Genomic DNA, 25,040 nt, shown 5'->3' with positions numbered 1-25,040 from the left:
GAACCTGCTATGGGAAGGGCTGTGAGAGCACGCAAGGAGAGCTTGTGTTCTGGTCTGCCGCTAACCTGTTTAGATTTCATTTTGTCTCAGCACATTCCGCCCCAGCTAAGCCACTTGCTGGGCTCAGTGCTCATATATTTATTTCCTCCACAGCCATTTTAGGATCGTGCCGGTAGCCAGTGGTCGTTTTTTCTGTAGAGACCGTGATGATTACGGAAACTACCAGAGACCAGGAAGAAGTCCAAACACTATCTGTCACTGCCAGAACCAAAGAGGAAGACAACTTAACAACGTTCCCGTCAGTTTCCACCACTGATAAGCCATTCGACGGTCACACGGGGAGGCCAGACATGCACACGCGCTGTATGCTGACGGCCCACATCTACGCACAGCGCTGGGCCAAAGGACCAGGGCGCCAGCACTCACCACTGATCCCGGGAGAATGAGATGATGAAGCGAATGCCGGCAGGGAGTGGAGCCATTTACGCCACACTGACCACGGAGCTCTGGTCAGAAGAGAGGACGCTTCATGGACAGGTTATCACCCTGGCTCTCCAACTATTTCTCTCTGGCCCCTGCAGCTCACACGAACCACAAAGTGCGTCGAGGTGTCCTGCTGGGTCTCGCTTGCCCTCTTCCTTCCGGCAGAGGCTCGGCTCTCTACGAGGAGAAGGAGGGGTGAGAGGTCAGGTGTTCTGACAAGGGCGCGGTTCGAGTGACATCCTGGGCGGGTGTCAGCCAGCCCCGACCAAAGCTGGACTTTCAGCACAACCCGAATTCCCAGCACGAGAGCTACGAAGTAGAAGCAGAGCATCTACCCTCGGGAAGCTTGTTCAAAGATCACAGAAATGACTTCCACATGGAGTTCTGATGACGGATATACAGACCCAGGGTCCACCTCCACCTGGGAGGCATCTACAGACCAACCCATTCGCTCTTGACCGCAATACTCTGCGGAGCCAACGTCAGTATTCACGTGAAGCCAGTATGTGCCCAGTGGTCACGTCCTGTGCTCAGTTACCAGAGTGTGTCCAGGGAACTGCACTTGCTCGATTCCACCCACTGTCGACCGGGCCACCTCCGAGCTGCACGAGCAGAGAAGCACACACATCTGGATGAGGTGGCAGGTCATTAAACCAATCATTTAATCGTGGTCTTGGAACCAAATTGAAATGCACCTAATGTGACGGGAAGGAGCCTGACTGTGTGTCTGCCTCTCCATGTCTCCTCTCCTGTGCCCACCTCAGAGGCCATGGAAAATGACCCCATTCCGAAGTTAGGACTGAAGGCAGAGCAAGACAGGAAGGAAGGGGCGGGGGGAGGTCTGAGATCGTCAAGGATGCCCAGCACACCAGGCAGGCCTGTCCTGTCCCAAAGCCAACCTCGTGGCGTGTTGTCAGTCTATCCTCTATGCTTGGCAACAAGGACTCTTTTGGACCGATGTGTTAGGTAACACGGGACCTGGTGCGTGCAGGGGCATGGCTTGTTGTGTCTTAACACTTACTGAAAATTCACTGGTTTAAAAGAAAGCTACTTTTGGGCAGCCTACGTGGCTCAGTGGTTTAGCACCGCCTTCAGCCCAGGGTGTGATCCTGGAGACCCGGGATCAAGTCCCACATTGGGCTCCTTGTGTGGAGCCTGCTTCTCCCTCTGCCCGTGTCTCTGCCTCTCTCTCTGTCTCTCATTAATAAATAAATAAAATCTTAAAAAAAAAAAAAGAAAGCTACTTTTGAGTAAACGTTAATCTCAGTTTTAAGCAGCTGAAATTTATTTAACGTCTTCAAACAACTTCCTTGGGGTTACGGGCAAGCAAAGCAAACAGTTCAGTGGGAAGGCTCCAGCTAAATTCTTTCGAGCCCGGGCCCTTCACACGCTGCACCTTCTTCAAGGGTCTCCCTGCACGCTTTTAGTCAAAAATTAAAAATCCTTGCTGCGTTTAAATCCCAGGACCCCGGCCCTGATCCCTCCATCTCTCTCAGGGGGCAAGGGAGAGGCTGTGCCTGCTCCAGCCAGAACTACACCTTTGCTTCCTCCAGCCCACCAGCCTGCTGCCGGCCCCCTTCTCCCCGGACCCACCGCAGCTGACCTCGGGCTGTGTGATCCCAGGTTCACCACCAACTGTCTGCTCCCCTGCTTGGCTAAAAAATAGGGATGATAGCACCTATGTTTTAGGGTTCTTATGAAGAGGAAAGGAGCTCATCCCAGGAAAGCCCTTAGCACCAGGCCTGGTGTGTGGAAGATGCTCAGTAAAAGGCTCCATAAGAAGGAGCCACGACTACAAGTGGCTGCCCCATTCCCATGACTTAGGTTCAAACTTAACGCCCAGCAAGTGCTCAAGAGATGTGTTAAACCGATCTCCACAAATGCTTCAAAAAAATGTTTTTGTTCAAAACCTAGCTTTAAAAACTATTTTACTAAAATTCCATTCAAAATGAATGGACTCTCGTTTGGGCCTCAATATGCTTTGAGAAACAGATTTTGTGACAATGACTTCAGAGTAAAGGATCTGATTTAAATTTTATAATGTCTGAAAATGGATGGTCAGAGTCCACTTTCTCCCTCTGTCCAAACACTGCTTATCTAGGCCTGGCGTGTCGAGGAGTATTCTATTGCCATCTGAATCAATCAGTCAATAAATCTCATTTCTGATAAAACCTGTAATTTAAAATAAAATCCAGAAGGCACAGGAAATCAGCAGAGGATTTCCTTTTTTCCTCAGAAAATCTGAATTTTTTTTCTAAATAAATGCTGGTTCTTCCCCTGTAAAATAGGTGAAAGCAAGTGCTATACTTCTCATGGTAAGTGCAGTTCATCTGTGGAAAGGCAGAAATTTTACATGTATGATGTTAAGGGCTCAATTTAATGAGGCTCCTTGCTCAGAGCCCAGGGGGCCCTCTGAGGTCCCCCGTGAGGCATGGTGCTCCCTCCCAACGAGGCCAGGTGGCTCGCCCAGGGGGTTCAGGTCCACCTTCTCTCAGCCCCATCCTCCTTCCCACCTCTTTTCCTCTGGCCTGGCCTGTCCCCTCCCGAAGAGCACAGGAGAACGAGGCAGGGCACTAGCTGGACACCCTGTGTTCGGCATAAAGCCCAATTCCATAGAAAGAAGACATATTCTTTCTGCCAGTTGCTCTTTATAGGCGCCCCTGGAACTCACTCCAGGGGAGAAGTCAGACCCCCGGTGTCACTCTGCCATTAAGGACGATGACCTCAGAACCCTCCCAGACAGCTCTGTCAAAATCTGTTAACTGGCACGTATACCCATCTTCTGAAGGAGCCCAAACCAGGCAACTAGAAAGGAATGACCGGAGGGAAACACGCATGACCGAGCCGCGCCCTCGGGGGTCCGCGGGTGACCGGCCGCCCGAGCAACTTTGAGTCTCCCAGACAAGACAAAGCCCGAAAGAAACTAACGGAACAAGTAAGGGCCTTTCCAGAACGGAGCGCTGCTGTAAATCATCTAAGCAGCCCTGTGCAGACTTTAAATAATCTGCTTAAAGACAAAGTTTTCAGAGTGGATCTTATTCTAAGGCAAAGATGGGGAGGGAGGTGCATGTCCCCCCCCCCCAAAGTTTTTTTTTTTTTTTTTCTGGAAAGAGAGAGAAGGGGGGGCGGGAATGAATACAGCTTCCTTTCCAGAGACAATACTTTCTATGGTTTGCCCTTTCAAGGCTCTATTTCACAGTAAGATCAAGGACAGCGGCCACCACCTCTTGCTGTGGTTTAGACCCCAAAGGCCCGTCCCTCCCGACCTGCAGCTTCCCCACCACCGAGCCCGCCCGAGGTCAAAGGCGACGCTCGCCGGAGAACCTGCAGAGGCGGCCGGACGCACCGTGAGACGCCAAGGTCGGGGTCGTGGCCCGGGAAGGAGCCGGGGGCAGAATCCAACCGGCCACCAACTCAGGCAACTTCCCAGGATTTGTGGTGCCGGGCGGGCGGCCTCGGGATTCCTCCCTCCGCTGCACATGCAAACCCGCGGCCGCGGCCGCCGCCTCCCCGAGCCGCGCTCAGACGCTAGTCGGGAGGGGCCGCGGGGTGCGGGGCCGGGGCCGGGCCGGGCCGGGGCCGGCGGGTCGGAGGCGGCGGCGGGGCTGAGCGGCTGTGCCCGGCCCGCGGCTCCGCGGGCAGCTCCTCCCCGGCGGCACGCCCACGTCCCGGCGGCGGCCCCCGCGGCCCAGCCCGGCGGGGAGGGGCCCGCAGGACCGCTCGGCCCGCCCGGATCCCGGATCCCGGATCCCGCGCCGCCGGCCCCGGAGCCGCGGAGGGAGGCGAGCCGGCCGGGCCGAGGCGCAGGCCCAGCACAAAGGCCGGCGGGCGGGCGGGCGGGCGGGGCGCAGGGACCGGGACCGCCGCGGCAGGTGCGCGCCGAGCCCGAGGAGCCCGCGGAGCCCGCGGAGCCCGAGGAGCCCGAGGAGCCCGCGGAGCCCGCGGAGCCCGAGGAGCCCGAGGAGCCCGCGGAGCCCGAGGAGCCCGAGGCCGGCGGCGCAGGGGGCGCAGGGGTGCGCTCGGCCCCGCTCGGCCCCGCGCCGCCCTCCCCGCCCTCCCCGCGCGCGCCTCACCTGCCGCCCGACCCGCCGCGGGCGCTTCCTGCTCGCGACTTCCTGGGGCGGCGCGCGGAGGCCCCGCCGGCCCGGCCGCCCCTTTCACTGTGCGGCCCGCGGGGCGCCGGCCCGGCCCTCCCCTCCCCCTCCTCCCAGCCGCCCCGCCCCCCCCCTCCCCCGGGCGCGCCCGGGTCCCCAAGGCGCCTCCCGCCGCCGCCGCCACCGCGCCCCGGGGCGACCCCGCTCCGCCCGCGTCCTTGCACCTGCCGGCGCCCTTGGCCCCAGGGTGGTCTCCCCAAGGCCCCCCCCCCCCCCCGGAGGCCGCGCTGCAGAGGGCTCCTGGGACTACGGGCCTTCATGCCGCTGCCCCTCCTCAGGCTCCGAAGCATGGAACTGGAGGAAGTGAAAGGGGCCCGCGGTCGCTGTGCTGAGCCTCTCAGTCACGCCTGTGCGCGCAGGACGCGCAGCTCAGACGCTTGGGCTGGAGGAGCCTGACTCTGGTCACCTGCGCCCCTGGCACCTCGCAGGTGCCCTCACGGACCCTTCCATTCCACCCAGAACAGTTGTTCCCTACCCCGCTCTCACCTCCGGCCCACAACTGACCAAGGGCCCGATTATATTCCTACAGGCACCCCCACAGCGCCCTAACTGGGCCCCGGAGCCCAGCTCCCAGAAGAGCACCTCCCAGGAAGAGCAAAGTGAAGCAGAAAACACATTTTGCAGATGAAATTCCAGGAAGGCGGCTGCCCCTGGTTAACACAATGCTTATGGCTAAAAGCAATCCAAGGCCCCGCGCTAAGTGCCCAGAGGTCTGCAGGGACAGTGGGTCTGGGCACAGCGACCTGCCCCGCCCCACATCTCCCTTGAGCCAGGAGGTTTCCTCCTCCCCTGCCAGGCCTCACAGTTTCCCCTGGGGCCCTGTTCTGTTTCTAGAACACTCTGCTATCCTCACTTGTGTAGAGTGCACCACTTCTCTATTGTTTTTTTGCTGGTTTTTTTGAGAGTGCATGGGGGTGGAGGGGTGGGGGGAAGGGGGGACGGGGTGGGCAGAGGGAGGGAGAGAATTCTAAGCAGACTCTTCCGCTGACCGGGAGCCAGATGCTGTGCGGTGCTCCCTACCACAACCCTGAGACTGAGACCATGAGCCAAAATCAAGAGTTAGACACTTAACTGACAGCCACACGAACGCCCCCATTGGCTTTTGAGAAGTGCTCTCGATGCAGAAAGGAAACCTGACAGCCTCAAGTGGCCCCAAGGTTTAGCCACAGGACACCAGCTGGGCCCCCTCTTCCACCAAGTGAGACAGCCCCAGGCCTCTCAACTTCTCTCTCCCTTTGGCTGGGTCTCTGTGGGCCAGTTCCTTCCTTTCCTGAGTCTCCGTCCTTGGTGATCCCCAGAGCAGCCCAGTCTGGCTCCCATCTCTCCCCCAGCCACCCCTGCTCTGGTTCTCCCACCTACTAGGTAGGTTCTACTAGGGCTCCCGGCCTCTCACGGAAAGTGTGCACCAGCCCCCCACCCCACCTCCAAGCTCTCCCTCAGGCACCCTCTCCACAGCTGCCTCACTGCCCTCCTGAAGCAGCTGGGACCCTGTCCTTCCTGATGGAAACCCTTCCCGATGCCCCCTGGCCCGCAGGAACAAGACCTGGTCCCTTGGTAGCTGGACAAGGCCTGACCCCACTCCTGCGGCTTCCTGCCCAAGCGTCAGGGCAGCTCTGTGGCTTCCAGGAGGCGTGCTTTCTCACACACTGACGTTTCTGCCCTGCCTGCCCCACCTCAGCCTTTCCTCCTGGGCTCAAATATCTCTGTCCTCTCAGGCAGCCCGTACTGCGTTTCCTGGGTGCCGCAGAAACCAGTTTATCCTGACTTGTCACAGTGACTCGGTACTAGTTATTTCTAAATCTAGCTGGAGAGAGATACTCAGGGTCTTGCCCTGACTCAGAAGGCAGTGGCCCCTGTACATGAGCTGCCTCAGAGGAAATGGTGTTTGTATGGCACACTGTGGACAACCAGAGGGGGCCGGGGGGCCTGTATGATATTTGTTGAAAATATTAGTCTTTTAATTTTAAGAGGATTAAAATATGAATCGTTCATAAAGTATTAAGCTTCTATACGATGATAAGAGACACCTAAGGTGTTTACCTAAGGTGACTGGCTGGCTCAGTCAGTGAAGTGTCTGCCTTTTGGCTCAGGTCATGATCCTGGGGTCCTGGGATCGAGTCCTGCACTGGGCTCCCTGCTCAGCAGGGAGCTTGCTTCTCCCTCTCCCCTTGCTTGTGCACTCTCTCTGTCAAATAAATAAATTCAATCTTTAAAAAAAAAAAAAAACTAAAAAAGTAGTAGAGCAAATACCACAATTTTTAAAACTTTCCAAATAAAACAGTTCACATTTGAAACGAGAACCTGTGGTTGCTTCAATGAACATACCAGGTTTGGTGATTAAGGCAGCTGCAGGGAGGCTCAGGACAGAGGGGATAGCTCAGATGTCACCACGGAGACGCTTGCTCTGGGCCACTGATAACTTTTTAAAAAATGTCTTAAGATATTATTAATGTATTTGAGAGAAAGAGAGAGACAGTGCAGGGAGCGGCAGAGAAAGGAGGAGAGAAGAAATCTGAAGCAGATTCCCTGCTGAACTCAGGAGTCCAAAGCGGTGCTTGATCTCACGACCCTGAGATCATGACCCCGAGATGACGACCTGAGCAGAAATCAAGAGTCGGACGCTCCACCGACAGAGCCACCCAGGTGCCCTGGGTAACGTTAGAGCCATTTTTTTTTTTTTACAATCATAAGTTGTACAATAGTAGAAATTATGAAGAATCTAACAGCTCTTCCTTTTCTTTCATTACCACATAGTACGGAAGTTTCTTGTGAGGGTAGAATGACTTCCAATCCAGTGGAACTTTTCAAATCCAGCGTTTCAGAATCATGACGAGGTGTGCAAGGCCAGAAGTGGTGTGTCCTCCGGCTGCCACAGACCCACCCCAGGGTTCCCGGTGGATGAACCCACGGGGGCCCAGCGGGGGCTGTCAGCCGAATGCTCCCGGCCTGGTGGGGCCTCTGCTCTAACCCTAACCCGGAGCTTCTGTGCTTGCTTTGAATTTGTTCTGATGTAACTTCAGTAAAGGGAACAGACCAAGTCAGAGGCACGTTCGTTTTTAGCCAACAGGTGTTTACCGCCTGCCGACAGGGGCCTGCCCCGTGCCAGGCTCAGGAGGCCCGAGTCAGCAAGAGGCCTCAACGGAGCAAAAGACGTAGCAGGAATAGGCCGATCCCCTCAAGATGAGATGCATGTGAGCGGGAGGAAGGGGCTCACATTCACGTCTTGGTGCAGCCGTGACAAAGCCCCTCAAACTGGGCAACTTCCAGGTGTTGCTGGCAATCCTTGGTGCTCCCTGGCTTGTAGATGCACGGCTCCCGTCTGCCTGTGTCATCACACTGGGTCTCCGCGTGTCTGTGTCTCCCCTCCTACCAGGACACCTGTCACACTGGATTGGGGCACACCCTGCTCCAACAGGACCTCGGCTTCATGGCTCGATTACATCTGCGGCCACCCTATTTCCAAATAAGGTCACGTTCTGAGGTACTGAGCAGGACAAGAATTTGTGGGGCGGAGGCGGTGTGGAACCGGCCTGTGCAGGGTGTAGGGAGGGTAACAGGAGCTGAGGCTGCGGCTGGACAGGAGGGGCCCTGGGAAGGGATGTGGCTGCTCTCAGGCGCTGGCCTTACAGGGAGGGTCACCTCATCTAGACCAGCTGATCACAGGAGGGGACATCTCAGGAGCACACAAGGGGTTGGCCAAGAGAAGGGACGCGGTCCATGCAGAGGGAAGTTGGCATGCACGAGAGCCCAGGAAGCAAGGCAGGAGGCTGGTCTAGGAAGCAGTGTCTACCCAGGCCCACGGGGATATGGTCGCCAGGGAGCACGGGCTGGAGAAAGGTCTAGGAGGCCAGAGCAAGGGGGCAAGGAGAAAAAGGAGCCAGGGCTGGCCCCCAGGTGTCAGGCTTGGGCAGCTACGGGAATGATAGTCTCCATGGAGAGGGACACAGAACATACAGACTTGGGGGGGCAGGTGGGAGAGGAATTTATTTGCACTTTGGAGCATTTGTTCCCAGGGGACCTCTCAGTGGAGATGCTGACTGGAGCTGGAGGTGTGGTTTAGAGTTTCTGGAAGAAACCCAGGCTGGTGAGGGAGGCAGCAGGGTATGGACAGCCATGGACGCAGGGAGGAGAAGCTGGCCCAGGCAGGAGGCGGACACTGAAGCCAGGGGTGCCCGCACTTAGGGGCCGGGCAGAGGGAGGAGAGGCTGGAAGCCGCAGACAGAGTAGTGGGAGAGGCCGGAACAGGGCCATGTCCAAGGGCCCAAGGAGGGCGGTTTCCAGGAGGGGATGGAAGGGGCCGCAGAGTCAGGCTGCACAGCAGTCAGGGTTCACAGGCTTTGCCTAGAAAGGGGGGACTGAAGCTTCCATGGGGGCGGGCAGGCCGCTGTGGGGGAGGACTGAGTAGGGAGGAAGAGGAGGCAGCATGAGCAGACGAGCCTTTCAGAAAGGTTGGCCGAGCCTGAGGAGGGCAGAAGGGGGGCACAAAGCTGGGGAGCAGGAAGCAGGCCTTAAACGTCTGGGCATTTTCAAGCAGGTGCAGAAGTTGAGAGAACACTAGGACGGAGCCCCAGGTACCCGTCACTCAATCTCAACTACCAGTATGTGGCCAAGCACGTTTCCTCCGTTCGACCCCCTTCCTGCCCCAGGAATCGCGAACGTTATTTTGTCTGTAAATTTTCGGAATGTATCTCTAAAAGACGTGGTTTTAAACATCACCACAACCCAATCATCACGGCTTGTCCCAACATGAATAATCCTGGAAGAGCATCAAATACCCAGCCTCTGCTCTCGGCCTCCCCGACTGTCCTACGAATGTTCTCGCCCTCTATATGGTTTGTTTTTATTTTTTATTTATTTTTTTAATTTTTTTTATTTTTTTAATTTTTATTTATTTGTGATAGTCACAGAGAGAGAGAGAGAATGAGGCAGAGACACAGGCAGAGGGAGAAGCAGGCTCCATGCACCGGGAGCCCGATGTGGGATTCGATCCTGGGTCTCCAGGATCGCGCCCTGGGCCAAAGGCAGGCGCCAAACCGCTGCGCCACCCAGGGATCCCTATGGTTTGTTTTTAAATGGGGATCCAAGCAGATCACACACATATTGCCCTGATGTGTCCCCCAGCTCTCCCCATCTGGACACCCGCCCTGCGCCTCTCTCTCTGCCCCTGCCACTTTGTTCCCGTGGTTGCAGAGGCCGGGCCATTTGTCCTGCGGTTTCCCACACTCTGTGCGGTGCTGGCTCCGTCTTCACGATGGGATCTAGCATGTTCCTCCCCCCACCCCACCCCGCCCTTCCTGAACTCGGCCGTGAGATCTGGAGGCGCGGTTAGATTTGGGCAGCGAGGACACGGCAGGGGCGATGGAGAGGTCTCGTGCCGAAGTCCATTCTTCACTGGAAGTTAGAATCCCAGAAGTTGTGAAGCGATGTCACAGAAGTGCTGTCCTAATTCCGCGAGTTCTCCTTATTTATTCGTAGCACACCTCCAGAGACAGACCTCTTACCAATTACTTAGCTAACTAATTAGCTGCCTGTGAGGTGCGGTGCAGGCAGGGAAGGCAGGATGAAGGCGGGATTCCTTCATCTGCCACTTGCTAAAATAATATCTTGATTTTTTAGCATTTTTTGAAAGTTATCAGTTTCCTTTCATGTTGTTTTGCCTTTTTTGTTATATGCACTAATGTCATTTGCCCATCTGGCAGGTAAGAGCCTCTTTTTCTTCTCTTTTTAGAGATTTATTTGAGGAAAAGAGAGAGCAGGGGGCAGGGGCAGCGGGAGACAGAGCCTAAACAGACTCTGCGCTGAGCACAGAGTCTGAAGCGGGGCTCAGTCTCCCGACTGTGAGATCCTGATCTGACACCAAGAGTTAGACGCTCAACCGACCGCACCACCCTGGAGCCTCCTCTAATTGGTTCCTGAGACCTTCTGCCTCCACCTGGTGCTTTATTAACATCCTCGCTTTCCAGTGAGACAGGATGTTCTGAGCTCGTCTCACACATGTGCCCAGACCTGGAACCAGGCATCTCTCTGGGGAGGCGCCAGAGAGAGGACAGGGTCGGTGTGCACGGGAAAGAGGGCTGTCAGCTCGAAGGACACACGTCCCTCCAGAGGCAGAAAGACAAGGAGTCCACACCAGAAAAATGAGCCCCGGGATGGAGAAGGGACAATGAAAAGGACATACGTAGACACAGGTCATTTTGTAGGTGAGTGCGCATGAGCTGAGGGTTCTTATCTACGTTCCTTTGGCGCAGAAGGTAAGGTCAGCTGCTCAAAGTGAAGAGGGACCGACCTCTGGTGTTTGAGAAAAATGAAGAGGGTTTAAGGGAATCTGCAGGGAACACAGCCTGGAGGGCAGCAGGTGCTGCTGGCCGTCAGGAGGAGAGTAATGAGATCATTAATTTCTATCAGTGTCCATCTGTGTGTGCGACAGAGTGGGTGTGTCTGTGGCCCGAGTGACACCGATAGAGGACAAAGGTGGGTGGCCCCAACCTGAAGGGTTAGGTTTTGCCCCCAACCCCTGCACCCAGATTTGCATGGAGGAGTCACTCCTTCCCCCTGGTATTGAGAAAGGGGCAACTCGGACACCTTCTGGAAGGTTCGCTTGTTCATGAGAAAGAACCTCCTGTGTGCAAAAGCAGCCCCATGCTCGGAGCTGGGATTGCAACGAGAAGTAAGGTTTAAAGCAAGGACCTTGTGTCCGAGAGCCCGGTGTCTGCAGGGCACCAGGAGGCGAGGCCGGGTGCATCTGGGAGAGGAGCAGACACCTGGGAGGGCCTCCCTGGAGGGAGCTCAGCGAGTCTGGACTTCAGAGCCTGGAAATGCCGCAGCTTAGAAAGCATAAGAGCATTAAGCATCATTCGGGACGTGCTGGGATGTGGGCTCTGCGAGGGCAGAGATTTTTTTACCTGTTTGTCCATGGGGTGAATGCTTGTCACCTAGAATCGAGCCTGGCACACAGGAGCCACCTGATAAACCCTGGCTGCTGAGTCCCTGGTCCCAGGTGTGCGGTGGCTGCTCCAAACCCCCCTCCCCCCCAGAAAGGCACAGCAGGTGGACGTGAATGTGTAATAACTTGTGGTCAAGCCCTGGGCACCAGGGTAAAAGGGAACTACAGAGTCCCTTTCTGCAGCATAGGTGGTTGGTCTGTCATTTTCTTCTAAAAAGAGAACTTGAGGGACGCCTGGGTGGCTCAGTGGTTGGGCATCTGCCTTCAGCTCAGGTCGTGACCCTGGGGTCCTGGGATCGAGTCCCACATCAGGCTTTCTGCATGGAGCCTGCTTCTCCCTCTGCCTGTGTCTCTGCCTCTCTCTCCACGTCTTTCATGAATAAATAAAATGTCTTAAAAAATAAAACACCTTTCAAAAAATAAAAATGGAGTTTGATTTCCCGCCCTTACCCTTAATATAAATCCTGTTAAGGTTTGGTTAAATGGCATAAAGCTAACAGGTTTTAAACCCAAATGTGCCTACAAAGTTCCTATGGATCACATCACTGCCCCCCTCCTGCTGGCAAACTCAGGAGCGTCTGCGAGGGGACAGGTGCTACCAGGTCAGGAGAGGGGACCCAAGTGGCTTGGCTGCCTGTGCCCACAGTCTCCCCACAAGGGTGCTGCCTGAGGTCCTTGCAGCACTTTCTCAGTATGTCACCCTGGAATGCTCCTGAACCTCTTTATGCCTCAGCGTCTCCTCTAACGTAGTGTCGCTGAGCACTTGGCTCCGTAAGACACCGACCGTGTTACCAACAGAACCCGGCCGGGTGCCATCCTCAGGGAGCTCACCGTCCATCTAGTTGGTACGAAACCACAGAGAGCTTCCAGCCACAAAACTCCCCCCGCCCCAAAGCCTTAAACATGTTACAAGTTCTCTGGTTTCAACTTAAACAATCTAAAAACTCTTTTAGAAAAAACATCACGTATTTTGGGGGTATTGTAACTTCTGAGAATCAAACAATACTTCAAACGTACTAAGAAACTAGTCAAAGGAACGCACTGGTGAGATGGAGCTATCTTCACCTAACTGACCTTGCTCAGTAAACGTGGATTTTTACCTTTCTATTCTTCTTCAATGGGGAACCTTTTAGGGTCCCTACACCGAGACTCTGCACCCAGTGCCAGAAACAAATCGCACTGAGCTCGTGGGTGGTCGCCATGCCCGGAGGTGGCAGCCCTGGGCCCAGTGTGGCCCAAAGTGGGTGCCAGCCTGGTTCTGAGTGCCAAGTTTCAGTGTTTGGATGGTGTGGACGCCAGTCCTGGGAAGCCTTCAACCACCAGCCCCGCTTAAAACCTTCCGGGCTCTGTTCCTTGTGGAGGAGGAAGGATTCCTGCAGCTCTCCCGACTACTCTATTTGGTCCCCAACTGCTTGGAGGTTTGCCCTGGCAGCCGGTCATTAAAAACCAGGTCGGGGGAGGAGAGACAGACACACACATCCCGGGGTACCAGAGCCATAAGGAGAGGAGCGGCAGGCACCTAGAGCTGAGGAAGTGCTTCTGTGGCTATCGAACAGTAGGGGTGAATGACGTACCCAGAGAAGACCCTGAAATGGTATCCTCTTAATAACGTAAAGGAGCACAATCTCCTTAAACGACGCTCCCTACATCCTTCAAGTCTGCATTAAACACTTCCATTTGTTCATCAAACTGGATTGAATCAAAATAGTTCTGACATATTCTCAAGATGAAATACAGTTCGATCATTTAACCCCTCCCCCCCCTTTAAACACTTCTGAAGAAGTTCTGGCGTGTCCACCGTGTGATAGTACCTCCTAACGGCAAGCGATAGACGAAACCATTCCAGTTAAATACAAGCATGTATGCATTTAGATGGCCTGGAAGGGGGACGCTCGGGTGGCCCAGTGGTTGAGCGTCTGCCTTCAGCCCAGGGTGTAATCCTGGAGTCCTGGGATCGAGTCCCACATCCCGCTCCCTGCAGGGAGCCTGCTTCTCCCTCTGCCTGTGTCTCTCATGAATAAATAAAAAATCTTTAAAAAAAATAGAAGGCCTGAAAGGATTCATGTCTGAACACCGATAGCAGCCCTCCCAGGAGATGAGGTTACGGGTGTTCTTCACCTTCTTCTTTATACTTCACTGCGTTTTACCAATTTTGCCAAAAGCACTTAGTACTGTTTACTAACCTGAGCCTTAACTTGGGGTCAGGCTCTGTGCTGGGCCGCGGGGCCAAGGCCCTGGGGCACGTGGGGACACGGAAGCACAAGTCACAAGTACGCCAGGAGTGCAGCAGAAGCAGAGGGAAGGGGACGTACCAGGGGCTCGAAGCACATAGGAAAGCGTCCCCCTAGGGGGTTACATCGGGTGAGGTGTGCAAGGAGAACTGCGCACCAGGTAGAGAAACTGAGAGTCGCGTTTCAGAAAGACAATGGCATTCGCTGAGCTAGGACAGTGTCCTGAGGAAAAACGATCTAAGTAATTATATACAGTTAATGTAGGGGAAGAATAAGCCGTGGGGAAAAGTGCTCATCCTCACAAACGATCCAGGAAATACAAAGTAAAGTCACCACGAGATGCTGTTTGCCCATCGAATTAGACAAGAAAAACAACTTACAGCAGGCGAGGGATTGGGGGCATCAATCACTCGGCTGGAGAGCGGCGTGGGCCGGCCATCCTAGGTGGCAACACGGAGAAGCACACATTTAGTCTCCCTGCTTCTCCTGCTGGCCCAGTAACCCTCCACCCCCACGAGGCTGAGTGCTGCACAGTGGATGTGAGGTGGGGACAGAGCTCTTTGCACTCAGGTGTGCCCAGTGATGCTGGTCATCCCTTCATTCGCTTCTTGGTTTCGGGGAGCGGGCTCACGGGTGTTCATCGCGGGTCTCTGCTGCGTCACAGACACAGGGAAACACGCATTCTGTGCAGATCCAGTGCTATGGGGTCAAGGATTTAAAACCCCGAGGTAAGTGTACATGTTCCATTTCTACAGCATGTGGCCTTTCCAGAGCATTTCATTCTCGTGAACTCATTTGATCCTCATGACCTTCCTGTAAGGTGCACAGGGCGAGCCCTACCCTGGGAAACGTCACTCGGCTGGCGGGCTCCTGCCCTGCAGCTGCCTCAGAGAACCTGATGCGTCCTCAGGTGCTGGAAGGTGCAGGCCCTTGTACCGCTTGGGAGGCATCTCCCTCCACCACCACTGACCCTGCAAGGTCTTCTGTACCAGCAGGAGATCCAGCCTCACATCCCCACTAGTAGGGAAGAACGACGTCCCATCTAGAGTAAGGGACCAAGAGAGCCACAGGGGATCAAGATTTAGATACATTTTTTAATAGCGTGGACTAATGCTGACTTTGTCCCAAACGGGTTTGTAAATTTTTCTCATTTCCTCAGAGTCCCTAGTATACAACCCAGGGGTTCAGCACACGCTCAGTGACAACTACTTAACCCGTGTATTCACAGAACCTTCGGAAAATCCAATCTGACTTAAGAATAAAGAAAGGAAGACCCTAAAGCAGATGAAAAAGGAATTAAAAAATGGACACGCTCTACTCTTTTGTCTTTCCCAAGCATCGCCTAAAATCACTGTGCTGCAGCAAAGCGATCCGTGGTGTGCAATGTGAGCAGCGTGTGTTGACCGGACGCTTCCTCTGTGCAGTGCCGGGAGAGGCTGCAGGCTCTTCCCTTGAGCTGCCGGGCTGCGGGCCAACATCAAACGGAGCAGCCGGATTCCCAGGCACCGGTCCCCGCGCGGCCGACTGCCACTGGCCTCCCCGCCTGGCTGGTTGTGTCGTAGTACTGGATGGTTTCATGACCGGAGCGGACGAGGACTGGTGGTGTCCTCCCATGCACCTCACGTGCACCTCGCATGCACCTCGCGTCCACCTGCCGTGCACCTTGCGTTCGCCTGCCGTGCACCTCGCGTCCGCCTGCCGTGCACCTCGCGTTCAGCCTCCCGTGCGCTTTGCCTGTACCTCGCGTCCGCCTCCTGTGTACCTCGCGTCCACCTCCCGTGCACCTCGCATGCACCTCCCGTCCACCTCGCATCCACCTCGCGTGCACCTCGCGTCCACCTCCCGTGTACCTCGCGTCCATCTCACGTCCACCTCGCATGCACCTCGCGTCCACCTCACGTGCACCTCGCGTCCGCCTCGCGTGCACCTCGCGTCCACCTCCCGTGCACCTTGCGTCTGCCTCCCGTGCACCTCGTGTGCACCTCGCATCCACCTCCCGTGCACCTTGCGTCCACGTCCCGTGCACCTCGTGTGCACCTCGCATCCACCTCCTGTGTACCTCACGTCCACCTCCCGTGCACCTTGCATGCACCTCGCGTCCACCTCACTTCCACCTCCTGTGCACCTCGCGTCCACCTCCCGTGCACCTCGCGTCCACCTCCCGTGCACCTCGCGTGCACCTGACATACACCTCTTGTGCACCTCGCGTCCACCTCCCGTGCACCTCGCATCCACCTCCCGTGCACCTCGTGTCCACCTCCTGTGTACCTCGCATGCACCTCGCGTCCACCTGCCGTGCACCTTGCGTTCGCCTGCCGTGCACCTCGCGTCCGCCTGCCGTGCACCTCGCGTTCAGCCTCCCGTGCGCTTTGCCTGTACCTCGCGTCCGCCTCCTGTGTACCTCGCGTCCACCTCCCGTGCACCTCGCATGCACCTCCCGTCCACCTCGCATCCACCTCGCGTGCACCTCGCGTCCACCTCCCGTGTACCTCGCGTCCATCTCACGTCCACCTCGCATGCACCTCGCGTCCACCTCACGTGCACCTCGCGTCCGCCTCGCGTGCACCTCGCGTCCACCTCCCGTGCACCTTGCGTCTGCCTCCCGTGCACCTCGTGTGCACCTCGCATCCACCTCCCGTGCACCTTGCGTCCACGTCCCGTGCACCTCGTGTGCACCTCGCATCCACCTCCTGTGTACCTCACGTCCACCTCCCGTGCACCTTGCATGCACCTCGCGTCCACCTCACTTCCACCTCCCGTGCACCTCGCGTCCACCTCCCGTGCACCTCGCGTCCACCTCCCGTGCACCTCGCGTGCACCTGACATACACCTCTTGTGCACCTCGCGTCCACCTCCCGTGCACCTCGCATCCACCTCCCGTGCACCTCGTGTCCACCTCCTGTGTACCTCGCATGCACCTCGCGTCCACCTCCCGTGCACTTCGCGTCCAACTCCCATCCACCTCGAGTCCTCCGCCCATGCACTTCGCGTCCACCTCCCATCCACCTCGAGTCCTCCGCCCATGCACCTCGCGTCCACCTGCCGTGCACCTCGCGTGCACCTCCCGTGCCCTCCCCCGTGCACCTCCTGTCCACCGCAGGATGGGCGTCTGCGCGCCGGCGGCTTCCTGTGTTGGCCGCCTCGAGCGCGGGAGGCGCAGCTTCACACTGGTCCCGCGCAGGCTGCCCGCCCGCGTCCGTGGCGCCGACGAGCCCGAGTCTTCACGACACCGACGCTCACAAGCGGCCGCCTGGCCGACGCACGTCTGCAGCCGGAGCGCCTTCAGGAAGACCCGGCGACTGAAGGGGCGGAGGATCCCTGAGTCCACAGCGCCCCCGAGGCCTGGCGGAAGGTGCACCGGGAGCGGGCCCCGCCGAGGGCTCCACCGCCGTCCGCACGCCGCAGCCCCGCGGGGCGGCCACTCTCCCTCCACCGTAGACACGCGCCCGCGGATTCGGGGGAGGAAAGCCGCCCGGAGGCCAGCCCGCCCGGCCCGCAGCGCCCGCCGCCGTCACAGCTCCACCCAAGGAGGCCGCAGTGCTGCTTCGAAACGTCCACCTGCTCGGCCCCCTGCACGTGCGGCGGCGCCGGCGCTCGCGTCCCTCACCCGCTGCTGAGCCGAGCCGTCGCCGCCGCCCCAACGAGGCAGATCAGGCCCGGGCGCCCTCTCCGGGGCTCCCCAGGGACAGGCTCGGACGCCGCCGGTCGCCATGGCAACTGCCGCCCCCCAGCCCCCTGCGGCAGGCGGTCAGGGAGGGGTGCAGTGGGGGCAGGCCCGCCCCGCCCCCCCCCCCCCCAGCCATCCCGAGCCGCAGGGGGCCCTCAGCGGCCTGGCCAGCCCGGCCCGGGCTCCCTCCACTCAGCCTCCTCGCAGGAGGGCGGCGGGTCTCCGTCACTCACACTCCGGGAAGGCGCGACGATAAGTTCTTTCTGGGGACACGAACCGGCGGAACTGTAGGCCCCCGCCCGCACTCACGCGACGCCCCGCCGCCTCGGCGCTCCCGCCTTCTCCGAGGGCTGCCTCTGCGCAGGCGTGCACTGGGGGCGGATGGGAAGGGCCGCTGGGCGTGATGGGAAGGGCCCGCTGGGGGTGGTGGGAGGGCTCCCTGGGGGATGATGGGAGGGCTCGCTGGTGGATGATGGGAGGGCTCGCTGGGGGTGATGGGAGGGCTCGCTGGGGGTGATGGGAAGGGCTCGCTGGTGGATGATGGGAGGGCTCGCTGGTGGATGATGGGAGGGCTCGCTGGGGGTGATGGGAGGGCTCTCTGGGAGTGATGGGCTGGCTCGCTGGGGGTGATGGGAGGGCTCGCTGGGGGTGATGGGAAGGGCTCGCTGGTGGATGATGGGAGGGCTCGCTGGGGGTGATGGGAGGGCTCGCTGGGGGTGATGGGAAGGGCCCGCTGGGGGTGATGGGAGGGCTCGCTGGGCATGATGGGAGACCTTGCAGGTGGATGATGGGCAGCATGTCCCTCTAGAGGTCCTTCGGGGGTGAAGAGGATTTCGTCCCTCTTTGCGGGGAAGAAAAGCCTTTCTGGTCGTGGGGAGGGCGCCCTCGCTTGGCCCCTCAAGCCTCCGAGGAGAGGAGGAGGAAGCCTTCGGAGTATGAGAGGCGGCTGTGCCCCCGGCGCTCGGGTCTCCCGGGAGGGAGGGCCCAGGTGCGTCGGGCTCCGTGCCGGCTGCCGGTGCAGCCCTCCTGGGACCGGCCGTGGCCGGGAGCGCCTGCCCTGAGCTGTCCTGCGGGGAGGGGTTCAGGGCAGGTCTGTGCTGCTGCGAGGGACGGGGCCGCCCGTTGTCCCCGTTCTTGCCTTATCTGGACAGTGGAGATGGGAGGGGAGAGCAGCCTGCGTGGGGCATCGGTCAGGTAGGGCTCGGAGGGGCCGGGCACCCGGCCGCCCGCTAGCGTGGGGTCCACGCCAGGCTTTGCTTGGAGCCGCTTCTGGCTTCCTCAGCCTAGAGCTCGAGGGTGCGCCGGGGGCTCAGCGGTGGAGCGCCTGCCCTCGGCCCAGGACGTGGCCCGGGGTCCTGGGATGCGGTCCCCCATCGGGCTCCCTGCAGGGAGCCTGCCTCCCCTCTGCCTGTGTCTCTGTCTCTCTGTCTCTGCGTCTCTCATGAATAAGTAAAATCTTAGAAAAAAAAATAGAGCTCACTGAGCCAGTGGTTCTCTGCTTGGTAGGTGCTTTTAAGGCCACCCCCTGGACACCGCAGCTGCTCCTTGGAGTCAGAGATTTGGAAGGCAGGGGGGTGTCACGAGGAACAGCAATGGCTGTGACCCCGCCGATTCTATGAACCTGAGCAATGACTTCACCCCCCTGGGGCTTCTCTCCCTTAGCTGTACAGTGTGTGTGTGTGTGTGTGTGTGTGTGTGGGGGGGGTGATGGGATGCAACAACACGATCCATATGAAGCTCTTAAAACACTGCAGCACACAGTCAGAACTTAGCAAACCTTAGTTACTGTCATTGATAGACCAAATCATTCTCACGTGCAAAAAAAAAAAAAAAAAAAAAAAAGCTAAGACATACTTGAATTATCATCACTGTTCCAGATTTCTGATCTCTAAAATATTTTTGACATTTTATTATAAAGACATGTTCAGTTGTAGTGAATGTGACGACATTTATAAAGAAGTATAAGGAAGATCATGATCACCCGTGTCCCAAAGACCTCACTCTTCCCCACAAGAAAAACTGTTAAGTTTTGTTACTTACGATCTTTTTTTCTTTGCATCTAACGAATAATGCTAGTTGTAGGTTTTTGGATGTTAATTTGCTTGTATTTTCTTTCTTTCTTTCTTTCTTTCTTTCTTTCTTTCTTTCTTTCTTTCTCTCTTTCTTCCCTTTCTTCTCTTTCTTTCTTTCTTTCTTTCTTTCTTTCTTTCTTTCTTTCTTTCTTTCTTTCTTTCTTTCTTTCTTTCTTTCTTTCTTTCTTTCTTTCTTTCTTTCTTTCTTTCCTTTTTTTGTAAGTGATGCCTAAGATTTGGGCCTGAGATTTGGTTAAGATCATTACCGTCCACTACGTCATTGTTTCCAAGGGAAAGGTTGCAGAGTATGAGTGCTCAGGAAGATCTGGGGGGCTTCCTCTCATGGGTTTGGCATCTGTAAGGTGGTTGGCAAGATCAAACTCTTATTTCCTCGCTACTCCTCCCCTTACCTCCAGGGCAACAACAAACAACATACCTTGGGATGGGTATGGGAGGAACTTTCTATTAATGATACGTGATTTCTTTGTAATATTTTTATTGTTAATATTAGGTAGCTATCATAATAATGCATTGATAAAATATTATCTTTGATTCCTATGGCAGCTCTTTGAGATCAGAAGAGCTTATTCTCCCCAATTTACAAAATAGGAATCCGAAAAAAACCCCAAAAACCAAAAACAAACAAAAAACAAAATAGGAATCCGAAGCTCAGAGGGCAGATGAATTGCCAGAGGTCACCAAGCCCATGGGGCCCAGAATTAGAACTTAGGCATTCTGGCTCTAGGAGAGTAATGTTTTTATTGAACAATGATGACTTTAAGACCCGTTTCCCTCCCATTTAGGTCAATTTTTTGAATACTTAAATATTACGTTTAAAGAAATAAGATGATTGGGTTATTGTTATTGTTCAAGGTTTTAAAATTCAAAAACCAACAATATGTAGATTTGAGAAGACACAGTTATTTGTGTGATTTTCAAAAACACATTAGAAATCAGGGTATACAAATGTACAATGGCCAAACCATATAGAAAAACAGAACTCTGACCCACAAGCCACAGCCTAAGAAACCAACCCATTATCTATAGGAACCGCCCAGGGAGCTGATGTGCTGTAAGTCAGACTTGTAGGAAGTCGGTCTGATCTAGGAGCAAACAACTGCCCTAGAAGCAAACAATAACCCCCATGACAATTGGCCAGGACTTGATTAATAGCTGAGTGGTCTCCACTTCCAGCTTAAGACCAACCAGAGAAGGTTCAGTCTGCTAGCCAATCACCTAGCATGTCCCACTTCTAGTTAGCTGGGCCAACAGCCCCCAGGTGAGGCACACCTGGCGCCTCCCCTCTCTTCCACTGCAAGCTCTGCCCCCCTGTGAATCTCTGCCAAAATGCAAGTGATGGCAGCTGACTCCCTGGCTATAGCAAGCTCTGAATAAATGGCCTTTGCTTGTTCATTTGAGTGGTCTTTATTGACACAAACAAAATAGAGATTCTTTTAAGTACCATTAAAAGAAAGACCTCTACCATGTTTTCATCTCACCAGGGATCTAAAGGCCCAGATGGACTGGATCTCACTGGCTTGGCTGAGCATCTACTGTGTGAAAAACCCTTTTCTAGGTGCTGTGGGGGTTGATGGCTAGCTGGATGGATGGTGGGTGGATGACAAGCAGGTGGATGATGCGTGGAGTTCAAGTCCTTTCCTCCTTGAGACATAGAGGAGACTGGACTCATCATGTTTGAGGTGGAGGAGGGGTGTCAAACCCCGAAGCGAATCAGTGTGGACGCGCCTCTGCTAAGAGGTTAGAGCTGACTCCCTGCGTCAGGAGGGGATGTTTATAAACAAGAGGAAGGCTGTCAGCGGACACGTTTCTCTGGACTGTCCACACTGGTCAGGAGAGCCCAGAAAGGCGAGGAGGAGAGGGCAGGGCCCGCGGAGGGACCCAAGAGGCCAAGGGAGGGGTCGAGAGGGGCAGCACTCAGCGGCGGGCAGAGGGGAGGCCCTGTCCAGAGCTGGCCTCTGTGCGTCTTCTGTGCACCCCCTCTTCACGGCCCTGACCCAAAGGTGCCTCCTCGTTACAGCATCATCCAGCAGCCGACGGCGGGATCCCGGCCAGCCCAGGGTGTCCAGGTCAGAGAGCTGGTGCGTACCAAGTCCGCCCCGAGCCCCGCCCCCTCCCTCTTCCCGGGCGGCGATTGGTGGAGCCCCTCCCGTTGCTATGACAGCACCCGGACGCGGCCAGTGGCTCCCGCTCCAGGCCACGCCCCCCTCCATTCCCGAGTCCCGCCCCCTCCCTCTCCCCGGGCGGCGATTGGTGGAGCCCCTCCCGTTGCTATGACAGCACCCGGACGCGGCCAGTGGCTCCCGCTCCAGGCCACGCCCCCTCTCCATTCCCGAGTCCCGCCCCCTCCCTCTTCCCGAGCAGCGATTGGTGGAGCCCCTCCTGTTGCTATGGCAGCACCCGGACGCGGCCAGTGGCTCCGCCCCGCGCCGGCGGAGGGGGCGGGGCAGGCCGCGTCTCCATGGCGACGGCAGACGCGGCGGTGCAGGCGGCGGGGACCTACAGAGACGCGCTGGTGGCGGCGAGGACCCAGACCCGGGCGAGGCCATGTCGGACCTGGGCTCGGAGGAGCTGGAGGAGGAGGGAGAGAATGATATTGGGGTGAGAGCTGGGTGAGGGGTGGGGGCTCCCCGGGCGCACCCCCGGAGGCCAGTGCGGCCAAAGCAGCGCCCAGTCCTGGAAGCTGGCGGTGAAAGGAGAACAGCTGACGTCTTCTCGCCACATCCCTTGTCGCCGCTGCCTTCCCTCCCGTCTCCTCCCCATCCGCCCTCCCGTGTTCCGAGGCAGCCTCTGGAGCGTCCCCCGCCTGCCATGCCCGCCAGGTGGAGCATCCTCTGCTGCCGCTCCATGCCCGCGGTGTCTGTGGCTGGCAGGGCCACCCCTCCTGCCGGGCGGCGATGAACAGTCATTCCTGCAGCGGAGCTCAGCTCCTCGGGATCAGGGGGACGGAGGACAGCTGCTTGGCCAGCCTTCAAGAGATGCTGAAGGCTGAACGCTTCCCCAAGGCATGCCCTAGAGGCCTGGAAGGACTAATGCTTCTCTGGGAGCTGAGCCAAGTCGTAGGACTCATCCCCTGGTGTAGACAGACAGTGGCGAGGCGGTGCCGGGTGCACCTTATCCAGTGGTGTGAGCTGGGCGCCGTGTGCACATAAACATGTAATCACAGATGAATCACTCTAGCCCAGAGGGTGCCATTTCTTGGCTGACAGTTGGGAACCCCAGCCATGGTGTGTGTGTGTTCAGGGTACAGAGTTGAGATGGTTTCCGAATTATTATTATTATTATTATTATTATTATTATTATTTTATGGTTTCCGAATTAACTGAAAAATCTGTCACCTCTTGCTGTGACCGATGGGTCGGTGCCTGCTGGGGCCTTCTTGGCAGCTCTGTGCGCCCGTCTCCCAGCTTCTGCCCTAGTTACTGCTCAAGACTAGCACCTCTACGAAGCAGAGCCGCCCGGCCGGCGGGCAGAGCCAGAAGCCCGGGATCTGCGTGCTCTCAGGACTGCCAGCCGCTCGTGCTTAAAAAGCAGGACAAACTGCAGTGATTTACACCCCAGAATCCCCTGTGCAACGAGGCCGAGTCTGGGACGTCTCCAGACATTCTCATGCTCCTCTTCCATATCTGTTTCCCCCTCCCATTTATTGATTTCCCGGGGAGCACTTTAAAAAAAAATCACTTGCTCAGGGTCTGCTTCTGGGGGAACCCGACCTACGACATCTGCCCAGGAAGACTTCAAGTTTGTCTCCTAGGATGGCCCTAGTGATTCGTAACTTTTTTGTTGCCCATAAATCCACAGCTGGGGTCGTTTTAAAGGGTTCCCTTCTATTCAGTCACCCCAGTGGCTCAGCATTGGGTGCACTGGGAGGGCTTCTGAGCGAGGGTGGGGGGAAGCTTTTATACATTGTGATTTAGATCTGTAAAGCCACACATTTTTACCTTCTGCTCTGAGCAAGGATTTCTGGGCTAGATCGTGCGAGGCAAGGGCAGACCCCAGAAGCATTTGTTTCCAAAGTCCTAGTGGCGTGTTTGAGCCTGTGTTGCAATAAGTCTTTGCAGATCCAACTCCACGTGAAATCATTACTCTGTGCCCCGGCCCTTTTATTATTTATTCTGTGCACTCTGCGCTCACGACGAGGTGCTTGAGGAATGTTTGTTTTGTGAAGGGTAAGGAGAAAAGAGGTGAATTACAAGCTTGTGTTAGGTTCTTTTTTTTTTATTGACCTACTTTTAAGATATGTAATTATTTCTGTCTTACCGTATTAGTCCATGAGTGTTTGAAACTCTCTTGATAAAGAGTTTAAACTTGATAAGGAGATGAGCTAAGTGGAGTTGGGGACTCTTGAGACAACTGAGCCCCGGTGACTCCTCAGTTCCCCCATGTGGCTTCCCCTCCCCCTGACACCTCCTGAGGCTGAAAGCTGTCCTGACATCTCAGGCACCCAGGAATCCAGGAATCCTTGAAGGAAGAGTTGGGTGGGGGTTTTTTTTTGTTTTTTTTTTGTTTTGTTTTTTTGTTTTTTTTTTTTTCATTTGAAGTCCTGGATTACTGGCGGCAGCAACAGGGAGGTATTTGTGTGGCTTGAGACCTATTCCCCCTGCATGTATTACTTCACATCCGTCCCCATAAAGAACACAATTTGGAATGCCTCTCGTTTTCCACAATTTGTTGGCTTCATTTACAATGTGAAGGATTATCATGATAAATTACCAGCTCAGATACCGGAGACAGCGAGTGAGGCTCCCGCCAGTGACAGGCACTAGGTGTGTCCCCTTGGACCAATGCTTCATGTCGCCCAGGTGTGGTTGCCTACCTCACCTGTAAGATGGGGCTGGGGATTGGGAGGGATTCAATGAAATACTCTTTTATGTAAAGATGCTTAAGACATCCTTAGTGACGAATACACAGTAGCTGTAATTATCCCTGTCTCCTCTGCCCAGGAATACGACGGGGAACGGAATGAGGCAGGCGAACGACACGGACACGGGAAGGCAAGACTGCCCAACGGGGACACGTATGAAGGGAACTACGAGCACGGTAAAAGACACGGCCAGGTCAGAATGGTGCCGCCGGGAGGTAGCTTATTCCAGTCAGTGCGCCAGCGGCGAGCACCGCAGGGCTGAGCACGTATCAGGAATGATATGAATCGTATATAATCAATGTATTTCAGGGGATCTACAAATTTAAAAGCGGCGCTCGGTACATCGGAGAGTACGTTAAAAATAAAAAGCATGGTCACGGCACTTTTATATACCCAGATGGATCAAGATACGAAGGTAAAACGTGCTCACAGAGCAGATTTCTGGGCCGTAAGCTCTTGTTTGGGGACCGAACTTGTCTGTGGATGCTGGGCCGTACGAGGGAGCTCCAAGTTCTCCAGGTCGGTCAGGCACTCTGCAAACACGGGCTGTGCTCCTGTGTTCTCAGGGCTGACGCAGAAACCAGGAAGCCCTGAGACTCACAAATTGG

General features: G+C 56.1%; 2 protein-coding genes across 12 annotated transcripts in view; one reads left to right on the top strand and one right to left on the bottom strand.

Annotated features, from left to right (window-relative positions):
• The window catches only part of SLC37A1 (solute carrier family 37 member 1), a 75,302-nt gene extending 57,465 nt beyond the window's left edge, over nucleotides 1-17,837 (bottom strand). Inside the window, exons 1-2 of one of the 5 annotated variants that reach the window (XM_038581566.1) lie at nucleotides 17,712-17,837; nucleotides 427-660 (exon numbers count right to left, since the gene is read on the bottom strand). In XM_038581566.1, coding sequence (XP_038437494.1) covers nucleotides 427-482 — 56 coding nt within the window. In that variant the 5' untranslated portion in view covers nucleotides 483-660; nucleotides 17,712-17,837. Of the gene's footprint in view, nucleotides 1-426; nucleotides 661-3,829; nucleotides 4,026-4,556; nucleotides 4,676-6,180; nucleotides 6,283-17,711 lie in introns of those variants that run through there. The other 4 variants (XM_038581568.1, XM_038581567.1, XM_038581565.1 and 1 more) reach the window with 4 other exon arrangements.
• Nucleotides 17,838-22,040: 4,203 nt separating this feature from the next.
• RSPH1 (radial spoke head component 1) overlaps nucleotides 22,041-25,040 on the top strand; it is a 31,526-nt gene continuing 28,526 nt past the window's right edge. For all 7 annotated transcript variants that reach the window (XR_005382435.1, XR_005382436.1, XM_038581562.1 and 4 more), the window contains exons 1-3: nucleotides 22,041-22,169; nucleotides 24,512-24,625; nucleotides 24,742-24,847. Coding sequence is in view for 5 of the 7 variants with exons in the window: in XM_038581562.1 (XP_038437490.1) it covers nucleotides 22,116-22,169; nucleotides 24,512-24,625; nucleotides 24,742-24,847 (274 nt within the window). In the remaining 2 variants the exon portion in view is untranslated. The remainder of the gene's footprint in view (nucleotides 22,170-24,511; nucleotides 24,626-24,741; nucleotides 24,848-25,040) is intronic.

The sequence above is a fragment of the Canis lupus genome, chromosome 31 (assembly GCF_011100685.1).
Source record: "Canis lupus familiaris isolate Mischka breed German Shepherd chromosome 31, alternate assembly UU_Cfam_GSD_1.0, whole genome shotgun sequence".
Taxonomy (NCBI): Eukaryota; Metazoa; Chordata; class Mammalia; order Carnivora; family Canidae; genus Canis; species Canis lupus.
This window is presented reverse-complemented; position numbering and strand designations above follow the sequence as displayed.